General features: G+C 49.9%; 1 protein-coding gene across 2 annotated transcripts in view; it reads right to left on the bottom strand.

Annotated features, from left to right (window-relative positions):
• Positions 1 to 821: 821 nt before the first annotated feature.
• Positions 822 to 24,848, bottom strand: part of FAM167A (family with sequence similarity 167 member A) — a 46,784-nt gene continuing 22,757 nt past the window's right edge. For both annotated transcript variants that reach the window (XM_024251443.3, XM_063726506.1), the window contains exons 2-3: positions 23,229 to 24,006; positions 822 to 3,938 (exon numbers count right to left, since the gene is read on the bottom strand). In XM_024251443.3, the coding sequence (XP_024107211.1) occupies positions 3,675 to 3,938; positions 23,229 to 23,609 (645 nt within the window). In that variant the 5' untranslated portion in view covers positions 23,610 to 24,006 and the 3' untranslated portion in view covers positions 822 to 3,674. The remainder of the gene's footprint in view (positions 3,939 to 23,228; positions 24,007 to 24,848) is intronic.

The following is a 24,848-nucleotide window of genomic DNA, read 5'->3' as shown; positions in this document are numbered from 1 at the left end:
GCCCACGCTCCCCCCAGCAGCTTATACTGTGTGCTCTTTGTGGAAAGAGACATCACAGGTACTCTTCCTCTTGGTGTAGACAGGGGATATCATCTCAAGGGATCGACAGAGATCTGCAATTGCTGTTCAGTGGTTCCTTCCACAAAACGGGATTAGTGACATCCGCTTTGATCCTCTGACATAGGCCTTTGCTGAGAACACAGAGATGAGATCAGTGAAAAACAGGGCCTTCCCTCGCCTGCTTTGTCTTCCAAAGGTTTCTCAAAGTGTCTTTGGACCACCTGCGTCCATCACCTGGGGCGTCTGTGAAGCCTGGAGCGACACAGCCAGAATCCCCGGGGCTGGGACCCAGTACTTCTCCTGGGAATATGCATTTGTAACAGCAGCCCAGGTGATTTTCATGCATGCTCGATTTTGAGGTTTAAGAGGTGCTTTAAGTGGCTGAAAAAATTTCAGGCTTAAGATCTCAGAGCATAATATGATCACCTTTGGAAAAGGCCACTGGAGGAGAGTGGGTTTACTTTGGCTCTGGCTTCAGTCAAACTCAGGAATAAAGACTGCATTTTTAAATTCTGCCTCAGCTTACCTGTGGAACTCCCCATAGTAACCACCACCAAGCAGCTTCCTCAAGGGGAAGATACAAGAAAGGAAGAACAGTGATTTGGGTGAATCTTTTCCTCCCTCCCCTGCCTCCATCTGGTTGCAAAAATCTTCCTTCCTTCTGTCTGTTGTTCATCCACCCATCTGTCCATCCGTCCATCCATCCATCCATCCATCCATCCTGTGTGTGCTACAACAGGGACAAGCTAAAAGGAGAAGCATTTTTCTCTTTTGTTTTTATATGGATATCTTCTTTTGAAGTATTTTTATTTCACTTTTTCTAACAGCAATATAGAAACAAATAATCATAAAAAATAAAAGTATAAATTGTCCATTGATTATGTAATAGCACTTGGTATTGCTACAGGGTGTGGGTCTTGAACTCGGTCAGGCATCGTCAAGCCTGCCCAGGCCCTCCAGGCCTCTGTGATGGCTACTGAGCCCCTGAAGGCATCAGACACGACCACGCATGGCAGTGTTGGTGGAGACTTTGCGTTTTACACCCAGGGATGCTTGGGGATGGCAGAGAGATGGATGGATAATGAGTACAACTGCAAACAGCACTGTACACGTGTGGTGAGCCAGGAGGGTGGGACAGAGGTTAGGCCAATGTTGCCGCTGACTCAGAGACCCACAGAGAGCGGGGACTTCACAAAGCTGAATTAATGTGGTTAGTTGTGTTCACTATGGAAAGTAAGGAAGCCAGTCAACGCTGGACAATGTTTAGAAAACATCGCTGTCCCCCTCCACTTCTCATCTTGGGTCACCTCCTCATCCCATAATAGCTCAGACATTTAACCTATCCCCAAACATGTGTCTTGATCTTAGTTTCCTCCCAGAAAATGAAGAAAAAGCAAGCAAGCACTGGGTTACCCGAGCAACTAAATCACTCAGTTGCATCCAACTTAATTGGACTGACTACATTCAACTAAATCTTTCCGTTTTCGTTGAACCCAATGGTTTCGGTTACTGTAATGACTGATTTCCAAAAAGAAAGAAAAACCTAATTTGGCATTTTTTCAGAATATGGGATGGGCTTTCCTGCATGGGTTCAAGGATGTTTATAGCATGTTCTCTGTCATGTGAGTGTGTGTGTGAGTGTGTGTGTGTGTAGGTCAGCCCAAGACCTCAAGGGCTCATCTGGAAGGAGGTTGGCAGGAAAGGAATGCGTCTTCAGGACTTGGCAGTGTTTGTGCAGAGCTCTGAGGAAGGACAGCAGTGCATGGTCCTCAGGCCTGCGGACTTCATTGCACAGAGCATGGCAGACAGTAGATCTCGGCTGCCTTGTTCTACCTACTTTGAAGGAAGCACAGAACTTCTGGCTCTTTGAAATTATAAAAAAGAGACCAAGTTCTTTTCTGTCTACTAGAGATCATTCATTTGCATTGTCCTACTCTCAGCCCACAAAAGAAAAGCAACCTCTCCCCTATGTGGGTCACGATGTGTGGGTGGGCACGGGCCCCACTGAGATTACACAGGAAGAAGTCACAGTAGACAGAGCAGCCAGATGCCGTGCGCAGACCATGGGACAGTGATTACTGACACATGCCCTGTGGGACCACTGTCAGTGCCTTGCTCCACATTGACCCAAATGTTCTGAATTGCAATACTCTGGGAGATGTGGGTGGGGCTGAGGTGGAAAGTAGAGGGGTTGGCAGTGTGTGGGTTTGGCAAAGCATCACGACCATCTTTGGGGTTCAAGTTCATCGACATGTGATCTACTAGGCATTATCAACAATGGTTTCACACATCAATATTCTACAGCCTAAACAGCTGTGCAACCTGAGGGAAGTCCTTCTCCTCTCCCAGGTTTCACTTTGCTCCTTTACTAATGAGAGGACTCGACTAGATGACATCAAAGGTCAGAAACACTTCTGATCTTAGGATTCTACCAGTCTGGCCGAGGAACCCCTGCCATGCGGTATGACCCCAGGATGACCTCCCTAACCTGCTGGGGTCTTAACTTGCTGATCCTCAAGCCTGTTGTGAGGGAGAAACTCTTAAAATCAAATCCTATGCACTGTAGTTGACCTACAGAAGTGGCTTCCCCATTTGGACAAAAATCAGTTATTAACAAGTGAACAACACATCAGTAACAGTCTTATTCGATTAAAACTAGTTGTTTAGGTCAGGCACAAAATCTCAGAGGCGGCTCAGGATGGGCCTCTGGGCTCCTTCGATTGTCTTTCCGGAGAGGGCAGGTGACACCACGAGAATCCACCAGGAGGCCCCAGTCACACCCCTCCAGGAGAATTCAGTTATGGAAAATGCTTTCAGGACCTGCCTGGTTCAGTCACCAGTGGTCTCCTAGGCTGTCGCCCTGGGGTGTGGGTGGCAGTGAAGAGGCTCTTTGGAGATGCATGTGGCCAGGGGAGACAATGGGGACATCTGTGCTTGTTGCACCCAAGCTACGCTAGTGTCCCCATCACATGTCCCAGCACACGCCAGAATTTACAATTTACACAGCCTCATAGTGTCAGGCTCACCAGAGACACTGGCTGCTAGCCATTGGGGCTGCCTCCCCAAGTGCCCATTTGTCATGCCTTTCGATTTTCCCTTCCTAGTAGCTCCCTGTCAATGTTGCTGAGTCATGTACTTAGGGTGAATTTGAGACAATACTTACAGGACAGCAACAGCACGTGAGACAGGCACATCTGACATACCTAATTTCCCCAAGGCCCTTGCGGGAGAGCCTTCTGCAAGAATGACAGCTTTGCTGGGGGGGCCTCCCTTTGGGAATCCCAGTTCATAGCACCAGTGATTCCGGGAAACAGGAACATGACTGTGGAGGGATGGATTATGGTGGGAACCCAGGTCTCATTTAACATCTGGTTGGAGCAGCCCTTCTGCAGAGCTCTTTGGGTATTAAGCAAGAGCCAGTCACAGAGACACTGGCATCCACACCCAGGGCCCCTGGGAGAGCACCACTGAATAGGTCCTGGGGCCCTTGTGTTGCCAGTCCCAGGGACCCCTGCCTCTGGGAGACCCATTGGAGTAACTTGGCCTCAGCTTCCTCTAACACCCCTCCAGCCCAAGCCCTCCGCTCCAGCCCCTCCGCCCAGTCTGAGGGCTCCTCAGCAGAGAGAGAACCTCCGAGAGTTGATGTTCATCTTGGTCACACCAATAAGCTTGAGTGGCGTGGAGAGGCTGAAGGAGGAGGCAAGAGGGGAGTCACAGAAGAGGTCGGCCAGCTCGTCCCGCTCCTCCAGCTCGTAGGTGGCGTCGTTGAGCATCCTCCTGTGGAGGCGGCAGGTGTGCTCGATTTTCAGCTTGTTGATGTCGCTGCGCAGGCGCATGAGCTGTCTCGCCAGCTGCTGGTCCTGCAGCCGCATTTCCGTCTGGAAGGGAGGGGGAGGAGGCAAGGTCAACAGAGAGTGGCTCCAGAGTCCCTCACAGGCACAGACTGATTAGCAGGGCCCTGACTAATGTCTTAGATCATTAATTGGTCCATCTAGAAATATTAGCACTTTCCCTGCTCAGGGAGGTGAAAAGACACAGAAAGCAAGGTGACAAATGAGGGTGTGCTTGCAAAACAATACTTTGTGCTAGGCTAGTTGCTATATCTAAATCCTGAAAGACATGCGTATTGGTCCTGGCTTGAAGATACTTCCAGTGCTTTGTCATTGTTTAGTTTCATGCAGATGGAGTAAGAGTATAAAGGAAAGCATAGGGTGACAGTTATCAAATTCAGGAGCATGGTTGCCTCTAGGTGGGAAGGAGGGACTGTGATTGGGAAAGGTATATGGGGGCTTTGACTGTGATGGCCATGTTTTCTTTCTTATGCTGAGGAGTGTCATGTTGTTACATTACTCTTTAAACGTTTTAGAATGCCTGAAATATTTCTTAGTAAAGTTTCAAAACAGCCAAACAAAAATTGGTTCCTAGGTACTGGGTGTTTTATTATGAAACAGTTCTAAGGCCTTTGGGTCTATTAACATGCAACAGTTAACCGTCACTACAACCTGTGAAGTGACGTCACCATCATCACCCACAGCTTATAGAGGAGGACGCAGAGGCACAGCCAGGGAATTAGCTGTGTCGGCTCACAAAGCTCATCCACAGCCAAGCTGGGATGAGGAAGCCAGACAGCTGGACTCCAGAACCAAAATGACTGACAATTAAGTTCTGCTGCTAAAGGACGAGCTTCAGTGTGGTGTAGGGAGCCAGCAGAGTGCTTAGTGACCTTGTAGAAGGTTCCTAATATTTTTACTGGCTTGATGTTTCCTATTGACGTGTAAACAAAAAGTAAAATCCTAAGCCCCCCAACTGACTGAACAAGCCCCCTCTTCATCAAGAGGACCCCAGAGAAACCTGAAAACTGAATTCCCAGCTGTGATGGGATGCAGTTCAGACATGCTTTGTTATACCCCCCTTGTTGTTGGAGTTTAGGCACAGCAGATGGGCATTAACATTGAACTAGAGATCATAAGACTGACAAAACAGACTCTTTGTGGCAATAAGGTAATAAATTCCTGCCTCTGGTATAGCATCACATAACAGGTAGCAAACCCTGAAGAAAATAAAAATATTTTACCCTGAAGTATATTTCTTTAACATATTTTGAAATGGCCCTGCAAAACCATCTCTTGTGGGAGATATTTACATCTGTAGAGCATTTCCATTAATGCAATCAAGCCTTCCCTTTCTAGGCCTTTCCAAGATCTAGGAGAGATTAAATGAGAGTCTGGCAATTTTAAGGTCTGAAAAGAGACATTTACCATCTATTTTCTCTAAAGGCTTCTACCTGGAGGCTTCATCTACATAACAAGAACCTTGGCCTCCACAACTGTCCTTTGTCTTAAGCATTTCTTTCTACTGACTTCAAGTCTTTAGGCAAAACTTAACTCTTTTGATCAACTGCCAATAAAAATATCTTTGAATCTACCTAAGACCTGTAAGCACCCCCACCCTCCAAGATATCCCACCTGTTTAGGCTGAACCAATGTATACCTTCTGTGTATTGATTTATGTCTTTGCTTGTAACTTCTGTCTCTCTAAAATGTGTAAAACCAAACTGTGACTGGACCACTTAGGGCGAGCTTTCTCAGGACCTCATGAGACTGTTCCCTGGCCCATGGTCAGTTATACTGGCTCAGAATAAACCTCTTTAAGTATTTTACAGAGTTTTTTTCTGTTAACGAAGAGATGTGATAATAATTTCTCACCTGGCTTCACACTCCCAGTTTCCCAAACCCACTGTAAACCAAAAGTGTCTGAGACAGGTGTCAACAATTTAGAAAGTTTATTTTGCCAAGGTTAAGGATGCATGCCTGGGAGGCAGGTCTATGCCTTTCCTCAAAGATGATCTTGAAGGCCTTAATATTTAAAGGGGAAGGAATGGATACTGGGGGAAGAGGAAGAAATTTTTTAAAGGTGTAGGTAGATAAGAGACAAACGATTGCATTCTTTTGAGTCTTTGATCAGCCTTTGGTTGATCAGTCTTTGATCAACCGAATACACAATTTACATGTGTGTTTAGGGTAGAGGAAAAGTCACTTGTGTCTTAGTCTGGCTCACTGAATCTGCATTTTTATAGAAGATAACAAACACAGGGCATGTGAAGCAATCAGGTATGCATTCGTCTCAGGTGAGTAAAGGGATGACTTTGAGTTCTATCCTTTGTCCTGCACCTGAGAAGATCAGCTGTCAATTTACATTGCCAGGGTGAAATTCAACAGAACTGTTTTAGGGTACAGATCTGGGGGCCCAACAGGGAAGGTCCTTGTGGGCCAATTGTGAGGGAGGTATGTAGGTTTTATCTTTGCAGCTATCTTGTTTAGAAATAAAATGGGAGGCAGCTTTGCCTGATGCAGTTCCCAGCTTGACTTTTCCCTTTGGCCTACTGATTTTGGAGTCCTGAGGTGTATTTTCCTCTCACGTTTAACCTTGATGGGCCTCACAGCCACTCCTGACGTACCAGCAGGACAGTCTGGGTATGTATTTTACCAGTCAGGATGCTAGCTGGATGGAGCTCAGAGGGCTGGTTTCTCAGTTGTGACATGGTTCAAAGGGACTGGCTTAGTGCAGAGCGCCTTCTGTAAGCAACACTTTGTCACTGAGACAGGTTGCCAGCTGCTCCTACTTGACTCGAGATCTGAATCCTTCTATTTCCTCTGTCTCCACTTGTAAGTGGTTATTGTTTTAGTATTTCTGCGACATGTTTGGCTGTGCCATTTACCTAGTGCCTGGAGCCAAACTGATTTAGAAAAATGAGCCCTGAGATGCCCTGTAGTTATGCAAATGAAGGCAATGTTCTCACTTTCTCCCTGTTAGGTTTATAATAGAGCACATTGCAGGGTAGAAAAATTAAGTGACCTTGCCAGCGAGCATCTCAATGTTCTTTTTTTCCTCTTTCTCTCGTTTTTTATGCACTTGCACAGATCTCTTTTCTCCTGATTTCATATATGAGAAAAATCAAGATAGAAAGCTTGCTTGGGAGTCAGCAAGGTATCTAATGGCAAAATTGGGATTAAAGTTCATAGCCACATTCATTAGTTTACTTTTCAATCCTTGGGCCTCAAGGATTGAATAAACTCAAATTTATTGCCAATTAAATTCTATTGATCTAGAATAGCACCAAATTAGTGATAGGGTGGCTGGTCATTTGTTTTTGTATGGTGTCCCTCACTGAGCCTGGAACTGAGCTAGGTGCTACCTAAACCCTTCTGAGGAGATGGGGGTCAAACCTGCCTGAAAGATGTTGTCTGCGAACACCCATTGCCTTAATACAGTCATTTGTCACTTCTCTTTGGAGTGTTCTGTAACTTGACAATAGATCTTTCTGAAAAACTAGGAACCCTATGGTTTAGATTTGAGCTTTGGCCCCAGGAATTGCATCTTTGGTGTGAAAAGATCCTTTAAAGTCGGGGAATTTGGGGTGTGGCCAGGTGTCTAGGACTATCTGTGAGACGCAGGCTGTGGTGGACACATCTCTGTGAGGCAGCAGGAAGGAAGAGCTGTTTTTCTGTGGCTGACAGATCTGGTCAAAGGTCAGAGAACAATTTAGGCTTTACGACCCATCAGAGGCAGCTAGAAAGAGGGCTGACAGTAAGGCCTGTGTCAGTTTCCATGGACTGGACACAGGCCGCCTGGATGGCGTTGCATTGCACGCCCACGCTGTGCAGATGCATTCAATTCTGCATGAGGGTGGAAAGAGAAAGAAAGCTGCAGCTTCAATAGGGATGGCGATTCCGGCTGGTCTCCCTGCTTGGGCTCTGAGAGAACATGAGGAGGGGGCTGGTAATCGCAACTTCCTCAGTGGGCTTTGGTTCTGAGGGCGTCTCACAGCATGAGCATATCTCGCTAGGATGCACTATGGGTTCTAACATTTAGATGCTCACAATACATACTGTGTTGGGATCCCTGCACACAAATCAACAAATTCATCTCCTGCCCCAAAGAACAGGGTTTGTCTCCGTGCTGCGGGAGCCCTGGCTGTGCTGGGCCCATGCTTGGCGGCTCCCTGGGCCACACAGGCATTTTGCAAAGGTGACTTTGCACCTTAAATACTAACTTGAGCCCCGACTAAGAGGTCACTGTGCTGTAATTGAACCAAATCCACACGAGTTTTCACAGACTCTGAAGAAATCTGAGCAAAATGTGCAGGACTAAGAGGCTTAATTTGTTTCCAGAATTTTTTTCTCGTTGTGATAAAATCCATACAACATAGAAGTTATCATCTTAACCATTTTTAAGTGTACAGCTCGGTGGCAATGAAGTACATTCACGTTATTGCGTAACCACCATCCATCTCCAGAGCTCTTTTCATCTTTCCAAACAGAAACTGCATCCATCAAACACTAACTCCCCACCCCTCCTCCTCCAGCCCCTGGCACCCACCCTTCTACTTTCTGTCTGTATAAATATGACTACTCTAAGAACCTCATAGAAGTAGAATCACACAGTATTTGTCCTTTGTGACTGGCTTATTTCACTTAGCATAATGTCTTCTGGTTTCTGATGGCTAAGAAGCTTTTTATAAATTAATCTTTTTAGAGATTTGCAATGAACATATGTCTTTGCTGGTCCTGTGTGGAGTCAGTCGGGAGGATGGCGGTTGCCAGGGAAGGCACACAGGGCTGCGCCAGTTCAGGAGAGCAGGTCTGAGCTGGGGCTGGAGTCCCTCCTTCTGTTTTCCCTTCAAGCTCTGCCAAGGGGCCCCTTGGAGGCGGGGATGACAACACAGCCCTGGCTGCGGCCGCACACATTTGACATAGATTGTTTCATCACGTTTTCCCACAACTGTAGATGGCAGGTGTGATTTTAGTCTGTCTTACAGACAAGGAAACTGTCTCAGAGAAGTTAAGGAACTGCTCATGGCCAGCCAGCCTATGAATGGTGGCATCTGGACCACACTCGGGCCTGTCAGCACCCAGAGCTGGAGGACTCTCCTGGGCTCCTGTCTGCTTAGAGGTAAACTGGGCCCACGGGTGGCAGAAAGGGAAAATCCACAGCCCTGGGTTAGAACCCAGGTTCAAGCTGAGCTCCACTCCTTACTCGCTGGGTGGCAAGTCACTGCCACCTGGAACTTCTGTGTCCTCATCTACAGAAAAGAGATAAGGCCTCTTCTCATCTCTTCCAAGGACAGTGAGAATGAAATTCAACAACAAATAAATAGCATGGCAGAAAATATGAACTATGCTGGCCAAATCAAAGTAAGAGGTGCACCATCACTTAAGTCCTTTCTCTCCAGGCCAAGGCACAGAACATGGAACCCAGCAAGGACCTCCCAGTTTTAAGCCCTCATTAAAAGCCTGAAAAGCTGGCCAGAGTGACTCAACTCTCAGTGTGGGTTTCATGCTGTCTCTGGCAAAGGCTCTACCATAGGATGTGCCGATTTCCAATCCCCGCTCCCAGCGTGGCCTGGTGTCTCTCTGAGAACAAAAGCACTTGCTGAATTCTCAGAGGTGCAGCCTGTAATCCCAGCAACCCCATAATTAGGGCACAGAACTTGCTGAAAGGGAAGAGATGTCATTGGTCAGGGGCTGTCCAAGCACTGTGGTGACAGGGTGTCCCCACCAGGCTTGGAAGAAGTGAAAGGTGGCAGCCACACGTGGCCCCTTTGAAACAGCTGTGCTTGTGATTTCTGCTGCAGATGTTTGGTTTTTTTGAGGCAGACAAGAATGCTCGTTAAGATGTGAGCCACTGCACCTGGGTGAAGTGTTGAAATGTTCTAAAATTATATGTGATGATGGTTGCACAACTCTGAAAACACTAAAAACCACTGAATTGCTACTTCAAATGGGTGAGTTGTATGGTATGTAAAGTTTATCTCAATAAAGTCTTTTTGAAAAAATTTTTAAAGACCAATTTAAAAAAGAGAGAGAGCGAGCCAGGTTGTTTCTCAAGGTAGAAGGCAAATCCCCAAGGGCAGGATTAAGTCACTAAAGACAGTAATTAAATGGCTCTGGAAGAGGACAGAGATTTCCTTACTTCCAAGCTTTACTTGGTGAGGGGAGGGTGTGGCGAGGGGGCTGGAGGAGACGGGCAAGGCGGCCCTGGAAGAAGGACCCAGAGAGGAAAAATGCAAGGGGAAGGTCAGCTGAGGACATTCAGATCATAGAAGAGTCTAATGCATCAAGCCAGTGGTTTGCTGGGGGGTCTCTCTGGACCTCGAGATTTTCCTGGGGAGTCAGAAGAGCTGACTCCTACCTCGGAGCTGGGTGGAATAAAACAAAAGCCGTAAGAAAGGTGTGGGAAACAGCATGGCAGGTCCTGGAAAGTTAAACAGAGTTACCATATGACATGGCAATGCCACTCCAGGTACACACCCCAAACAAATGAAGGCAAAAGCTAGAACCAGGATTTGTACATCCATGTTCACAATCACCAATAGGCGCAACCAACCCAGTGCCCTCCACAGATGAATGGATCCATACAATATGTGGCCTATCCATAAAATGCAATATTATTCAGCCTTGAAAAGGAAGACAATCCTGGCACATGCTATAACATGGATGAATCTTGAGGACATTATGCTAAGTGAATTAGCCAGACACTAAAGGCCAAATACTGTAGGATTCCACTTAGAAGAGGTTCCTAGCGTAGTCCAATTCATAGTGATGGAAAGCAGGACAGTGGTGCCAGGGGCTGGGGAGAGGGGATGGGGAGTTAGCGTTTAGTGAGCACGGAGTTTCCATTTGGGAGGATGAAGTTCTGGAGATGAATGGTGGTGATGGATGCACAGCAATGTGAATATATTTAGTGAACTGTACATATAAAATGGTTAAAATGGTACATTTTACATTAACATATTTTACCACCATTTAAAAAACAACAGCAGAGTCTGCAAATTTAGAGCGATCAGTTCAATCCAGTTTGCCCAGGACCTACCTAGTTCTAGCACTGAGAATCCTGCATCCACGGGACCTCCTTAGTCCTGGGAAAAGAGAGATGGCCGGTCAGCCTGCCTGCAGCAAGCGTGGCCGCAGGTGCTGGGGAATGGGGGCCCAGCCTGGACAGCTGGAGGGTGGTCTCAGTGATGTTGTCTCTAGCCTGAGTGACACTGGAAGCTGATGAGACCCTGAAGAGTAGTCTGGGAGGTAGAAGGGCCTCTCTGGGGGTTACTGGAGATGGGGGCCACAGAAGGAGACTATTGGACCAATTGGCCAAAAAAAAAAAAAAAAAGGATTTTGTTCTTTGCCAAAGGCCCGAGAGGCTGGCTGGGGTGACTCAACTCTCAGTGTGGGTTTCACGCTGTCCCTGGCAAAGGCTAGTCTACCATAGGATGTGCTTTTGGGAAAGGCAGCATTTTTGTGGAATTTGCGTCCTTACTCAACATCCCCTGGCTGATCTGTGTTCACTTGCTTGGTCTAAAACACTGAGTGATTTCTTCACATTCAAGGGAAGCAAATACTTTTATTCTTAGTTGCCAATGAGATCTGCTCGAATACTTTCTCTGATCCCAGGGACTGATGTCTATGGGTCTAAAACCACCCGAAGATTTTAGGAATTAAAAATTTAAAAAAGGACATGTACTATCATCAGAGTGAACAGGCAACCTACAGAATGGGAGAAAATGTTTGCAATCTATCCATCTGACAAAGGGCTAATATCCAGAATCTACAAAGAACTTAAACAAATTTACAAGAAACAAACAACCCCATGAAGAAATGGGCAAAGGATATGAACAGACACTTCTCAAAAGAAGACATTTATGTAGCCAACAGACAAATGAAAAAATACTCATCATCACTGGTCATTAGAGAAATGCAAATCAAAACCACAAGGAGATACCATCTCACACCAGTTAAGATGGTGATCATTAAAAAGTCAGGAAATAACATGCTGGAGAGGATGTGGAGAAATAAGAATGCTTTTACACTGTTGGTGGGAGTGCAAATTAGTTCAACCATTGTGGAAGACAGTATGGCGATTCCTCAAGGATCTAGAACAGGAAATACCATTTGACCCAGCAATCCCATTACTGGGCATATACCGAAAGGATTATAAATCATTCTATGATAAAGACACATGCACACGTATGTTCATTGTGGCACTATTCACAATAGCAAAGACTTGGAACCAACCCAAATGTCCACCAATGATAGACTGGATTAAGAAAATGTGGCACATATACACCATGGAATACTATGCAGCCATAAAAAAGAATGAGTTCATGTCCTTTGCAGGGACATGGATGAAGCTGGAAACCATCATTCTCAGCAAACTAACACAGGAACAGAAAACCAAACACGGCATGTTCTCACTCATAAGTAGGAGCTGAACAATGAGAACACATGGACACAGGGAGGGGAACATCACACACCGGGGCCTGTTGGGGGGTAGGGGGGTAGGGAGGGATAACATTAGGAGAAATACCTAATGTAGGTGATGGGTTGTTGGGTGCAGCAAACCACCATGGCATGTGTATACCTATGTAACAAATCTGCACATTCTGCACATGTAATCCAGAACTTAAAGTATGATAAAAAAAAATAAAAAATAAAAAAGAACATGTAATTGTCAGACCATTGGGAGCACAAGGAGCAACTCTATGAAGGTGTTACCTTTAACCCACCACGGTTTCTGCTTCCTAAAATAAAGGCAATGCACGGACCACCAGACAAATCCTCCCCTTTTCAACAAAAATCTTATCCGAAACCGTATTAATAGTTTGTCTTTTTTCTATCATCTAATGCTTCCATTCCTGAAGAATGTGGCTGTGTGCGCTTTGGCTTATGGAACCCTCTGTTCTTTTGGTTTGGTGAAATAAGGGCTGTGATGGCAGCAAACCTGAAAACACGTTTGGGGCAGAGATTTCTGGATGCATCTTTAAAGCTGGCTTGAGAGAAATCCCAGTGCACAGGGGCCAACCAGAGGCGAGAGAGTGCGTGTCCTGGAGCATGGTAATCAGCCCAGAACTGGGCAGGCAGACAGAATCCCAAGGTGGCGAAGGGCATTTTGTCTGGTCCTTTAAAGTCAGGCTCTTGTCTCTCCTATCCCAGCCTAATAGCTACAATTAGTCTCTGATGCATGCTGAAAAGAGGGTGCGTGTAAAATCCAGGCTGTTTTGCCAGCTGTGTGTGCAGACCCAGAACATGTTCCACTGTCCCACGATTTGGGAATGGGACAGTTCTTGAACCCAGGAAACAATTTGTGTAATCTCTTTCCTTATCTTATTTAACTTCACCTGCAGGTCTGCCTTATTATTTTCATAGTGTTGTGCAGGAGAATCCACTTAGCAGCCTGGGTAAAACTGTATGACATGATCTCGGGTTTGGTCCCTGAGAAAGAGCCAGATTAACGCTGGCAGGAAAGAAAGCAGGAGTGCCCTTCAAGCGCGCTGCTGAAGGGCAACTGGAGGTTCCGGGGAAATGTGAAGAAAGAAATGCAAACACCCCTAGGAACCAGGCTGGTCTTGTGAATTGATTTCCAGAGGAAGGCTGGAGCTTGTTTCGCAAAGGTCTCTCTTCTGGGAGGCTGCAGCCCAGGGGGAGGGAGCTGGAGCTGACTCTCCTGGCGAGCGGAGGCCACACTCACGCTCTGCAGCCCGGGGCCTGCAGGGCGGGGAGTCTGAGCCCGGCTGGTCCTGGGTTCTCTTTCAGGCCCCTGGCCTGGGGCTGTGGGTGGAAGGGGTCAGGTGCAATGGCTCCTGTCACTGGGCTGACTTGCATACAGGAAGGAGACAGCAAGATGACTCCATCTGAGCCAGGCCTCCAGGGATCCTCCCTGCCAGGGGCTCCTGTGCCCCCTGGGGAATGATGGTCAGTTTGCTGGGAGGGAGAGACCACAGCCCCAGAGCTGGGCAGAGAGCAGGAGGCTCTTCGGGCCCTCCCGAGGACTCCACAGCAAGAGTTAAGCTCTACCCCTGTGATGAGGCCTTTGATTTTTCAAACTTGGAAGGTGTAGGCCAAACTACACCTTCAGGGGTGAGGCTGGCCTTTGGGAAGGACAGAGTGATGCATTCTGAAGAGCCCCTAGATCTCCCGCTAGGGGCTTTGGGTTCCAGTCCTAGTGCAGCCTCTGATGACATGAGTGACTCTGGACAGGTGGCATGTGCCCTTCACAGAGGATGCTGATCACCTTCCTCCCCTCCCATCAGATTGCATCTTGGAAGTGAGGAGGTTCTGGAAGCTGTACACCCAAGGAAGACATTCTGTGCCCGAGAGAGAGCGGGAGAGATGTGACTGCTGCTGGCTGGGTGAGGACAGGCCCAGATCAGCGTCACTGGCACCACCCCTGCACTTGGGTCCTCTGCACGTCAGCTCCCAGCATCTGGGCCTCCTCCCTGCCTGCCTCCCCCTCGCTCAATCTGTCTCCACTCAAGAGGCTGATGGACAGGTCTCCCTGCTTCTTCAAATCTTTCAAAGGTATCACGGGACCCTCCTGTTCCCTTGACCTCTCCAGACTCCTCTCTCCCACCCTGATGCCCTTGCCCCGGCAGGGCAGCCACACTGAAGCTCTGTCCCCTCCCCTGTGGTCCCTTCTCCACCTGTCACCCTTCAGGACCAGCTCAGCCTTTGTCCCCCTCCCTGCAGAGGGGATGACAGCCCCATGGGCGCCTCCTACCACTGCCCCTCCATGCAGCCTCCCCCATGGCACCCACGTGTTGGGCATCGGTTTCATTTTTTATCACGTGTCTCCCACTAGATGACAAAACACCAGAGGAGAGACAGAGACTGGGGCCACCACAATGCCTAGGGCATGCTCTGGTGCTCAAAAGCCATTTGTTAGATGAATGAATCAATGAGTCAATCCGTTAGTTAAATTTTGCCAGAGTCACGTCTTGATTTTCCACACTCCATTACCCAGTACCTGTCTCCACGGCTGGGACAGTCCTGGAGAAATCACTCCTCCCTCTGCTACCCGGGCTGACCGCCACCCTCTGGGATCTCCCACTGCCCCCAGGCCTGTGGAGAGGCAGCCAGTAGAAAGGACAGAGGAGCAGCCCCTGGTTCAAAGTCCTTCTCCTCAACTTGCTGGTGATGCCACCCTGGGCAAGCCACCCCACACTTAAGCTTCAATTTCCTCATCTGCTAAATGAGCATAATAGTACCCACTTATTGATAATAATTGACAATAATTAAATGGGCACACACTACTGATCATTTATGAGAATTAAATAAGCCCATATACACACACTTTGTACAGGACATTGAGTTCCAGCATTACTAGTTCCACTGTAGCCCGTCTTCATACATGGAACCACAGAGCAAACCATTCAATTACGTTTTTACTTCCCATATTGCCCCACCTCCTGGGTGCGGGGTCCCTGCGGGAGCCTTTTTTGCTCCTCACACCTGGCTCAGGGCAGGTCCCCAGCCCAAGCTTCACCCACCTTTACTGAGCGCTCCCTTATCTCTGACGACTGTACTGCCTGTCACACGTCACCAAGCATGGTCCGGGGTTGGGTAGGGCTGTGTTATCGTCTCTATCACCAAGTGTTGCCAACGTCAGAGGGCTGGTAATGCCAATGCACTTCAGACTGGAGATGCGGGGGGGACCCTCCCACTCAGGGGTGTCCTTAGCTTGCACATGAGGAGGGCCAGGCCCACCACTAGGGGCCAAGGCCTTCCTCAACTTCCCTGCCACTCCCCTGGAGAGCAAGTGGGGGCCCTCGTGAGGCCAAGCAGCCGGTCCCAGGACTGCTGCCCCTGCCAGGCTGTGAGGAAGGCCCAGGCACGGCTGTTCTGGCTGGGTCCCCGGCAAGACCTGCAGGAAGGGCTGGCTCCCTCACCTCTGTGAGCTCAGCCACGCTGCTGGGGGTCTCTGGGCCAGTCGGTGGAGGGAGAGAAGACACCCCTAGCAGGGGCCACCTCCCTGCTCTGACAGGAGGTCCCCTGCATGGCCTTCTCAATTCTACCTGCAGGAAGGCCTCCCCCATCTGCAGGCAGGAATTGGGGCTTCATCACATGAAACTGGAAGCTTTAGCCAAGGTGACAACTGTCCTATGGAAACAGAGTGCCGAAGTGCCCTGGGGTCACCCGAGAGCCCTCAGAAGACCCCTGAGGCGCAACTGTTGGGATTTCTAGGCTTTTCTCGGGTTCTCTATCCCCTGGTTTGGAAACAGATGTAGCGGGAGCTTCACATCTGATGCTGAGTGAGAACCAGCTGGGAAGGTGTCAGCAGGCTGCTGACCTCGAGGGAGGGAGAGCTGAGGGCAGGACATGAGCTGCTGGAGTGGGGCCCTGCGGGAGTAATTAGGGCTCCCAGGCACCTGCAGTTGCTATAGATTCCTGCCTGCGCCTCCAAAGGGAAGTGAGGCAAATCAATTTTCTGCCCCACCCTCCAGGCTAGTTTGAGGCTGTTTTGTTCTCCAAAGTCATTTCATACTCCATTACTCAGGTTCCTGTCTTCTTGGGAAGAACATGCTTTGGGCTTCAGCTGCCAGGGGCCTCACAGTTTCCTATAGCATTGTGGGTGAATCCAGACCCACTGCAGGGCTTTGAGGTCGGGCAGATCTGAGTTCAAATTCCTGCTCTGCTGATTGATCTTGGGCAAGTTTTTTAACCTCAGTTTTCTCATCTGTGAAACGGGGATAGTAATCGTGCCTACCCGGAAAGATTGCTATGGCTATTGAATGATGTGAGGTGTGTGTATAGACATGTATAACACAGCACCCCACCATCCCAGGGGCCCAGCAACTGTTCAGTGTCCTAATGCCACTCATTCCCCTCCTCCCTGCTCAACGCGCTGCCAAGTAGGGATTTATTATCATCATTTTACAATCACAAAACCAAGAAGTCTTGGTTAATTGGTTTACCTAAAGGCACACAACTAGGATCTGGTAGAATCTGACTTGAAGTTGAATCTAATTACAAATATTATGCTTTTCCCAGTGCACTCTTGACCAGTTAATGAGCCAGTTGCATTAGAATCACTTGCAGGTACTTGTTAAAACCCCAACACCTCCCCAGGTTTATGGAATCTGAATTTCCATGGAGGGCTGGGAGGGATCTGCACTTTTAGCAAACACTCTGGGTGCCTCACCCAGTAGTCACTACCCCATACCATGGTGTGCTGTTATAATGGGGAGGGTGCCCATCAGAGGAATTGGGTTTATTATTATAGAAGAAACATGAATGGGAAATAAGGAGAAGCTTAATGCAATTACGTGGACAGGCATGGATCTGGCTGCCCAGGAAGTGAGGAATTTGTGTATTTCCCTTTGGTTAATTTCATCATCCACTCAGCACAGCCCTCAGCTCACCAGATCATCTCAAAACTCAACTTACTGCATCTCTATTTTAACTTTTGTCACACCACGCTGCTGTGTTTATGTGCCTGTCTCCTCCTTGGAAGGGAAACTTCACAAAGACAGGAGCCCTGACCCATCCACCTTGGCCTCACCCCACCCCAGCACGGAAGCCAGGCAGCCAGTGGAGGCTAGTAGTGCTGAATGGACACAGGGCTGGATGAAAAGACTCCCGCCTGCCTCTCTCAGCCCCGGGATTGCCATGAGCTGCTATTCCAGTGAGGTGCTGCTGTGGGGATCCTCCAACTCCCTTCTCCTTGACCCTGCCAGACAGCCAGGAAAGGGAGAGCAGCAGGACCTCCCGGTTGGGGTCAGCTGCAGCTCCCTGGCCAGCAGCCCCACCTCATCCGCTCTCACATCAAACAAGAATGTTGGGAGATTGAAGGCCTTACTTTTATTTTATTCTAGGAGATTCTATGCCTTAAAAAAATCTGCAGAGTACAAGGTGAAGAATGCATACCGATTACACTGGCAAGGGAGAGAAGAGCCTGGTGCTGGCGCTTTTGCTTCTTTGGTCTTTTAATAATCTCTTTCCCCTTGATTATACATGATATATTCCTATTTTAGAAACTTTGAAAACTATAGAAAAGTCAAAATAATATTACCATTCAGAAATAAAGATCATCAAGTTTTGGTGTATTTCCTTCCCTGGTTCTTTTGTTTATACTTTCTTTGGTAACCCCCAAGAGGCCGTATCTGCCCAGATGAATAGAACAGGAATCTTCCTCCTGCAGGGCTGGTGCCAGACAGGCTGAAAGCCCCGGGCTATGCAGAGAAAACTTAGCCTTGGGCGAACAGAGGCTGGGACTAGAAATTCTCTTGTGAACCAAATCCCCGCTCAGCCAGTGCCTCGCTGATGGCTCTGAGCAACTTGCTGTCTTCATCCTGAAACAGTGCAGCTGCCCCGTCCCTGCAAATGGTTATGAGGCATTGCTAGCAACCTCCTGTGTGACCTTTTACAAGTATCCTGTTCTGAAGGGTTGAAGCACAGGCTTTCTGGCAGCTCAGGGCCCCTTGACTTGGACATCTGATGTGCCCAGAACAAAGGAAAGAGATCTGGATCCAGAACCAAGTGATGTGTGTCTGTGTTGTGGCTTAGCCACATCCTTGCCTATGACCTTGGCCAAGTTGCTGTAAACTTTCTGTCCCTCAGTTCTACAACCTGAGCCTCAGTCTTCTTCTCTGTAAGATGGGAATAGCAAATACTTCCAAGCCTTCTTGCAGGATAGTGTATATATGGAAGGTTCCCTAGATGGGGGTTATCAACCTGGCTGTAGCGCCCATTTCCCATCAGAAGACACCTGGTGAGTATGACCTGCCATTTGGCCACACTGCTTAGCACACATGGATGACACCGGCCTCAGAGGGCTGTCCCCTGACATACCAGAATCTTGGGCATACCAAGCAGGCAGCACAGGCAACAGAGGGTTAACAGGGAGAGGGCAGCCCCCTTGAAGCCACCCTGTGGCCACAGTGGGGCCAGCCACGACAGGCCCTAAGTGATGAAAACTTGTCAAGGTTCTCTTCTTTTTTTCTAACAGCCATAAACACCTTCTTGGTGCAGGAGGAGGGAGGAGACGGCGGGAGGGGGGTGTCTGCAGGGATCACACACCTGTGTGAAACTAAAAGAAAAATATCACTGGGTGCCCAGGGCTTCTCACTACAAACTGCCCATTAGGAAGCCGGAAGGTTTTGGTTTTCATCCTGGCACTGCATAAACCACGTGGAAGACTTTATTGCCCCTTTTCTCTGTCTTCCGGGTTGGCAAGGGAAACTTGTGGGTGTGAATGAAGAGAGAAAACAGAAAGGAGGGTCCTTGCTCCCCTGTGCTGAATGCCCAGGGCCCCATCCCAGGGAGTTGGCTGATGGACCCAAGCCCGGGAAGAGGCGTGTGCGAATGCTCTGAATTCCAGACTCAGCTAGAGAGGAGAGAATCCCACAGCTCCAGGTCATGCTCTTTTCTAGCTCCCCTACTTCCTCAAGCAATGCCCTCCCCGCACTCCCACCCAGGCTACTCGGCTACCTGGAAGGTGAAAGCTGGGGGCTGTGACCTTCTGGTGACCTGAACAGCCTAGAACTGCAGCTGCACAACGGCCACTCCCCTGAGCCAGTGTCCCAGGAGCAGCGAGACTGGGCCTCGCCTGGAGCAGTCAGGTGGCCGCAGTCCTGCCTGCCACAGCCAGAGAGCCACACATCTCCAGCTCCGCCCAGGGAGCCCAAGGTCAGGCCGTCTTAGCTGGGAGTCGCACTAAGAAGCTTGGAGGATCTACTTGCTGATCCCTGGGGGGCGTCAGGAGTGACAGTCATTTCCTTGAAAGCTGAGAGGGAGAGCTGACCCCTGAGAGCTGTTAGGATCCTCTCAGCCTCAGAAATCAGCCAGTCAGGCAGTCATTCTGCCTTTTAGCTGGTCTTGTAGGAGGTGGGAGCAGATTAAGACGATGCTTACAGACCCAGCACTGCCTGCCTCTGGCTGAGAGGACATTGACCACTGCCTCCTGGGAGAGCTGCTAGGTGGTCAGAGGACAGGTTAGAGTCTGCCTTCTCCTGCAGTCCAAACTCCCTTTGAGTTACGGAAAATATCCACACGACTAAGGGAATTACAGATTTCTAATCGATTTCCTTGGCCACGTGAGAACAAACAACACATTTGCACTTGAACCTAACAAATCTGTAGGAAGGGCTTGCCCAGGTGTAGAGAAAACCACCTTCTGGGCTTAAAATACGACAAAAAAGGTTATGCAAATCACTTTCACTGAGTTAAAGAATAGATTAATTTTTAAAGGTGCCTTCAATGAGTTAAGACGATGAATGAGGGAAACCATGGCATTAAGTTTAAGGTTTTGACTGAGACTTAAATAGAGCAGAATGTGTTTGTTCTCCAACGTTGAACTCTCAGTTTTCAATCCAATCAAAGGGTTTTGCAAGTTGCTGTCTAATCCCGGCAGCAGGTGGAACTGCACGTCCAGCCTGCCTGCCTGCCAGTCTGTGTCTGGTCTGCTTTGGGCCTCAGAGTTGCAATCTTCTGAATGAGTGTGGCTCTTGGACCACTCAGGGTGGGATGCTGTGAGTTTGTTAACTGAGGCACATTCACAGACAGAGCCCTAAGCCACATGGACAGTTATGACAGAGACAGGGCTCAGAGCTCCCGCTTGGGGATCCCTGGGTCTGTCCTCTGAGGTCCCTTCTTGGTCCCCTGGCCCTGGTCTCGCCCTCCTTTAATTCCCTGATACTCTAAGTGTGGCCCGGGGACTAACAGAATAGTGTCACCTTAGAGCTTGTTGGAAATTCGAAAGCACAAGCTCCATTCCCAACCAAAGGGACCAGAATCTTCATCTGCACATGAGCCCCAGTGACCCACATGCACATTAGAGTTTGGAAGTCAATGCTCTGAGACATTCTCTATCCCGCGACGAGGATGATTTCTGGAGCATGCATCATCTTGGTCGCTGCTCTTTGAGCATGCCCAATGGAACCTTCTGCGTTGGGCCACCTCACGAGCCTCACCTGCTACCTCTCTCCCCATAGCTCTCTACCCTGTATGAGTTCCAGCCCCGGCTCTGTGGCTCACTCATCATGTCATCCTAAGCAGGTCACCTGACTTCTGTGGACCTCAGTTTATCCATCCATAAAATGGACACAGTGAGAGCAATCATGCAGTCTTGTTGTAAGAATCAGAGATCACGGAATGAGGCTGCAACTCATTCAATCCTGTTTCTCTCTCTGCCCCCACCCCCATGCATTCTGTTGCCTGCTGACATTTTTGTGATTTACGTTTTTGGGAATCAAACAGGAAAAGTAGGGGTACCAGGAAGGTCATCCGACAATTAGAAGAGCTGAGTAATGCCTGCGAAGTGCCTGGCACACAGGACGCACCCCTGGTGGCACAGGGAAGTGGCTAGAGGAGTGGAAACAGTGCAAATATAAAGCACTTTTAATAATGCTAATATTCCCTTTACCCTATGTACGACAGCCTTTGGTAGTCAGATTAGTCCTGACAATTTCTGCTCTGCTGTTGGCCTATGGAGCCTGGCTCTACACATCACCCACGGTTGTGCCTCACCCTGGGCCACCTTCCTCGCTTAGCCAGCACACTGGGCAGGGCACTTCATGCTGCTTGGCTCACAGGCCTGGCAGGAGATGCGAGCATGACTTGTAGACTCGAGGCCCAGGCTGCACATTAGAAGCACGCGGGAGCTTTAAAAACCACACGTGTGGTTAGCACCCCCAGACATTCATTGGATTGGTCTTCGGTGTGGCCTAGGCTTTGGGAGTCCTAAAAGCTCCCCAGGTGGTTATAGTACACGCCACAGTGAGGGGACGAAAGGACGATAAGCAGGCCAAGTTCTAGGAAGCTCCATCCTAGTGGGCGCTATGCGGAATGCTAACTTCCTTAAAAAGTAAAAGCCTCAGCTCCCACAGGCAATACAATCTCAAATGAACTCGAAACCAACAAATTGTATCTTTGATGAACAAGAATGTTTTTTGTTCCTTCTTAAGAAAGCAAATCAAAGCAATAGCCTCAGCCATTCAAAGAGCAGCTGGGGACTGCGCGCGGTCTGTCCTGGGGCACTGTGCATCTCCGCTCACCTCTTATACCCCCCACCAAGAGCACCAGGGATGACAGAGCACCCCAGAGATATGGCTCAAACCCGCAGGTGCCTCATCTTCTCCGAAGCCGACAGCACGTGCACCCTCTCGTTACTAGAGACGGACATAACAGAATGGTGTGTTCTGAGAAGCACTCTCGGTATCAAGTGTTAAAACCCAAACAGGCTTCCAATTAATCAGTCAGATCCCTGCGTCCCTGAGCCCTGCCCCACTCCAAACCCCAGTGGATTCTCTCAGCCCCTGAGGCGTTCCAGGCCTCATGGGGATTTAGTTTTCGAGATTCTGCAAAACAAACCAAGCAGGCCTCAGCCTACCCAGCCGACCCAAGAGCCACTGCCAGCTCTGGAAGGCAGCTGCCATTGATGGCTGGCTCACCTGTGGCCAGAGTGGCCTGACTCGCAGGTGTCACCTGGGCCTCAGGGACGGGTGGGGCAGGGGTTGAGAGCTGGGGTAGGGTTAGCTTCATGCCTGGTGCTGCTGAGAGGGTGTCGTGCTAGACACGGGTGATTCTCCCCTGGGGGGGTGGGAGGGGACAGGGCACCCAGCTCTGCACCCCCACCCTGTTCTCAGGCTGAGTCACCATGCACAAAAGATGCTCCTATTGGCAATCTGCTTTGCCTATGGGCAGAAAAGTGACTGCGCTGCGGTCCCAGCTCAAACACAATGTGCCTCTAGCTCACACCTGGCCCCGCCCTGACTTCTGAGCCAACTCCTCCTCTGAGCCTCCTCACCGAGCTTCTCCCCAGGCAGGACCCATCCCGTCGGCTCTGGGCAGCTCCACAACTCCTCACCACTCGAGCACATTCCACACCGAGCCAGCTCCTCACAGCAGCACCCTGCACAGCCACACCCCAGCCACTGTGCCCCTTGGAGCCACCCAGCCAGCGCCCAGCACAGGAAGAGGCCGCTCACGTGCAGAAGAGTGGTCCCCGCCGTGGCAGGCAGCTGGGGTGGACAGCAGGGTGGGGAGGTTCCAGCGCAGAGGGAGGGGCAGTCACACCCCAAGAGCCAGACTCCAGTACTGGGAGCGGTGTTGGGGGGGAGGGGGGTACACCTTAACATGGGTTCCGGTTCTGCCAGAAAACACCTGCTTCCTCCATTAGTGTCTGCGATTAGAGGCTGATGACACCTGGGTCCCCCCAGCCACATACAAATGAGGCCTGCCTTCAACTCATAGGAAGATTACAGATGTGCATTTGGAGGGGAGAGAGAGGGGAAGAAATACATGGTGGGGGTGGGGAGACAGACAGAGTGAGACAAAAAAAGACACAGAGAGACGGTGGCATCTCCTCTTTTCTGGGGATTCTTGGGGGCAGCCACTCACCAGTTCCTTCCTGAGCCAGGCTATAGCTTCATCGATGCTCTGAAAGCCTTCCAGCTTGCCAGTGGACAAGGGTCTGGCGCCTTGGCTGACACTCCTGGCAGGAGGGGGGTGCTGCCCGGGCTCTCTCAGGGGGAGCAAGGGCTCCTGCCCCCCACGCTCCCCCTCCTCCAAGCTCGCCCGTGGCTCCGCAGCCGGCCTCGGGAAGGGCCAGGTCTGCTCCTCCAGCCTGGCCTGCCATTCCAGGTAGGAGGGCCTGCGGGTCTCCAGCCTCAGTTTCTCGGTGAGGGCCTTCAGGCTCCGGAGGTGGTCATCGGGTGGTGCGGCTGCTTCCGCCCCCTCTTCTGCACCCACTTCTTCCACGTGGATCTGGGGCACAGACATTCTACAGTCTGCCCTGGCAGCCGGACATGCGAGGGCACGGGGGGCACACGGGGAGGCTTGGTGGGTGGCACAGTTGGGTCCCGCTCTGGGATGGCCTCATCCAGGTGCCCGAGGGCATTTCCGGGACAGGAGCCGGCCTCGGAGGCTGGGTGGCAGGGGAGCTAAGAGGGACCGCGCAGTGAGCCGCACAGGGCGCCCTCCTGGAGGCTCGTGTCTATGATCCGTCCTGGAATCCTGTGGGTGCCATGATCCACAGAAGGCAGGAACAGACAGCGCTGCAGGAATCTCGGGGCAGCCCGTACCAAGGTCTATCTGTCCTGAATGCACTCGAAGACCAGACTGGCAGGAAGAAGGCCCAGAGCTCTCTCCTCTCGGGAAGGGCAGGTGGCTGGAGACCCTGTGGGAGGGATGAGAACCGCATCAGTCCCGATCCCTGCCCTCCCACTCAGCGGCGGGCACGTCTACTCCATAGAAGGGGAAACTGAGGCTGAGAGGACTGGTGACTGTACTTCTCATGGCTAGTGCGGGACGGAAGTGAGGTCATTTCAATGCCTTAATTCAATGCCAAGAAGTTAATGACCAATCGAAAAACTGTGCAGTGTTTTACCATTTATATAAAAACGACTCCACCTCTATCTTATTTAATGCCCCCAGCAAGTCTACACGGATTTGTTTTTATTCTCATTTCACACACGAGGAACCCACATCTCCTAGAAGTTAAATGACCCACCAAGATCTCCCAGCAATAAGTTGTGGGGACAAGCTCAGGCTGTCTGAATCTGAGGCCACAGGTCTCTCCTCTCTGTGGCAACGGCCGGAGGGTCCCTGGGGCCAGCCAGCAGGGCAACCGCACCCCACACAGGCTCAGGTGTGTCTGCTCCGTCCAGGTGCCACTGCCCCCTCACCACCTCCACCCACCACAGGTCCTGTCCTCCAGCAGCAGTTTCTACATCCAGGTCTTACTCCACGCTCCTAGCTTCTTCCTCCAAGAACAACACCTTACCTCACCTCTTCAGAGGCAGAAGCAAATAAACCTGCAGTTGTGAAGGGAAGAAGGCGGTGGCACCTGGGCTGGATGGCTAAACGAGCAGGCTGTGACTCATTGTTCTAGAACGAGGCTTCTCGTGTTCACCTAAGTGCCCACATGGCAGCACCTGTTTGGTAAGGACTTCAGCTACGGGATCTGATGTGGCCTCCCCATCTCCAGAGAGGAGGCATAAGCCCCGGCTCCTACCCCAT

Source organism: Pongo abelii, chromosome 7 (assembly GCF_028885655.2).
Source record: "Pongo abelii isolate AG06213 chromosome 7, NHGRI_mPonAbe1-v2.0_pri, whole genome shotgun sequence".
NCBI classification, from domain to species: Eukaryota; Metazoa; Chordata; class Mammalia; order Primates; family Hominidae; genus Pongo; species Pongo abelii.
The sequence above is the reverse complement of the archived record's forward strand: the minus strand, read 5'-3'. Positions and strand labels throughout refer to the sequence as shown.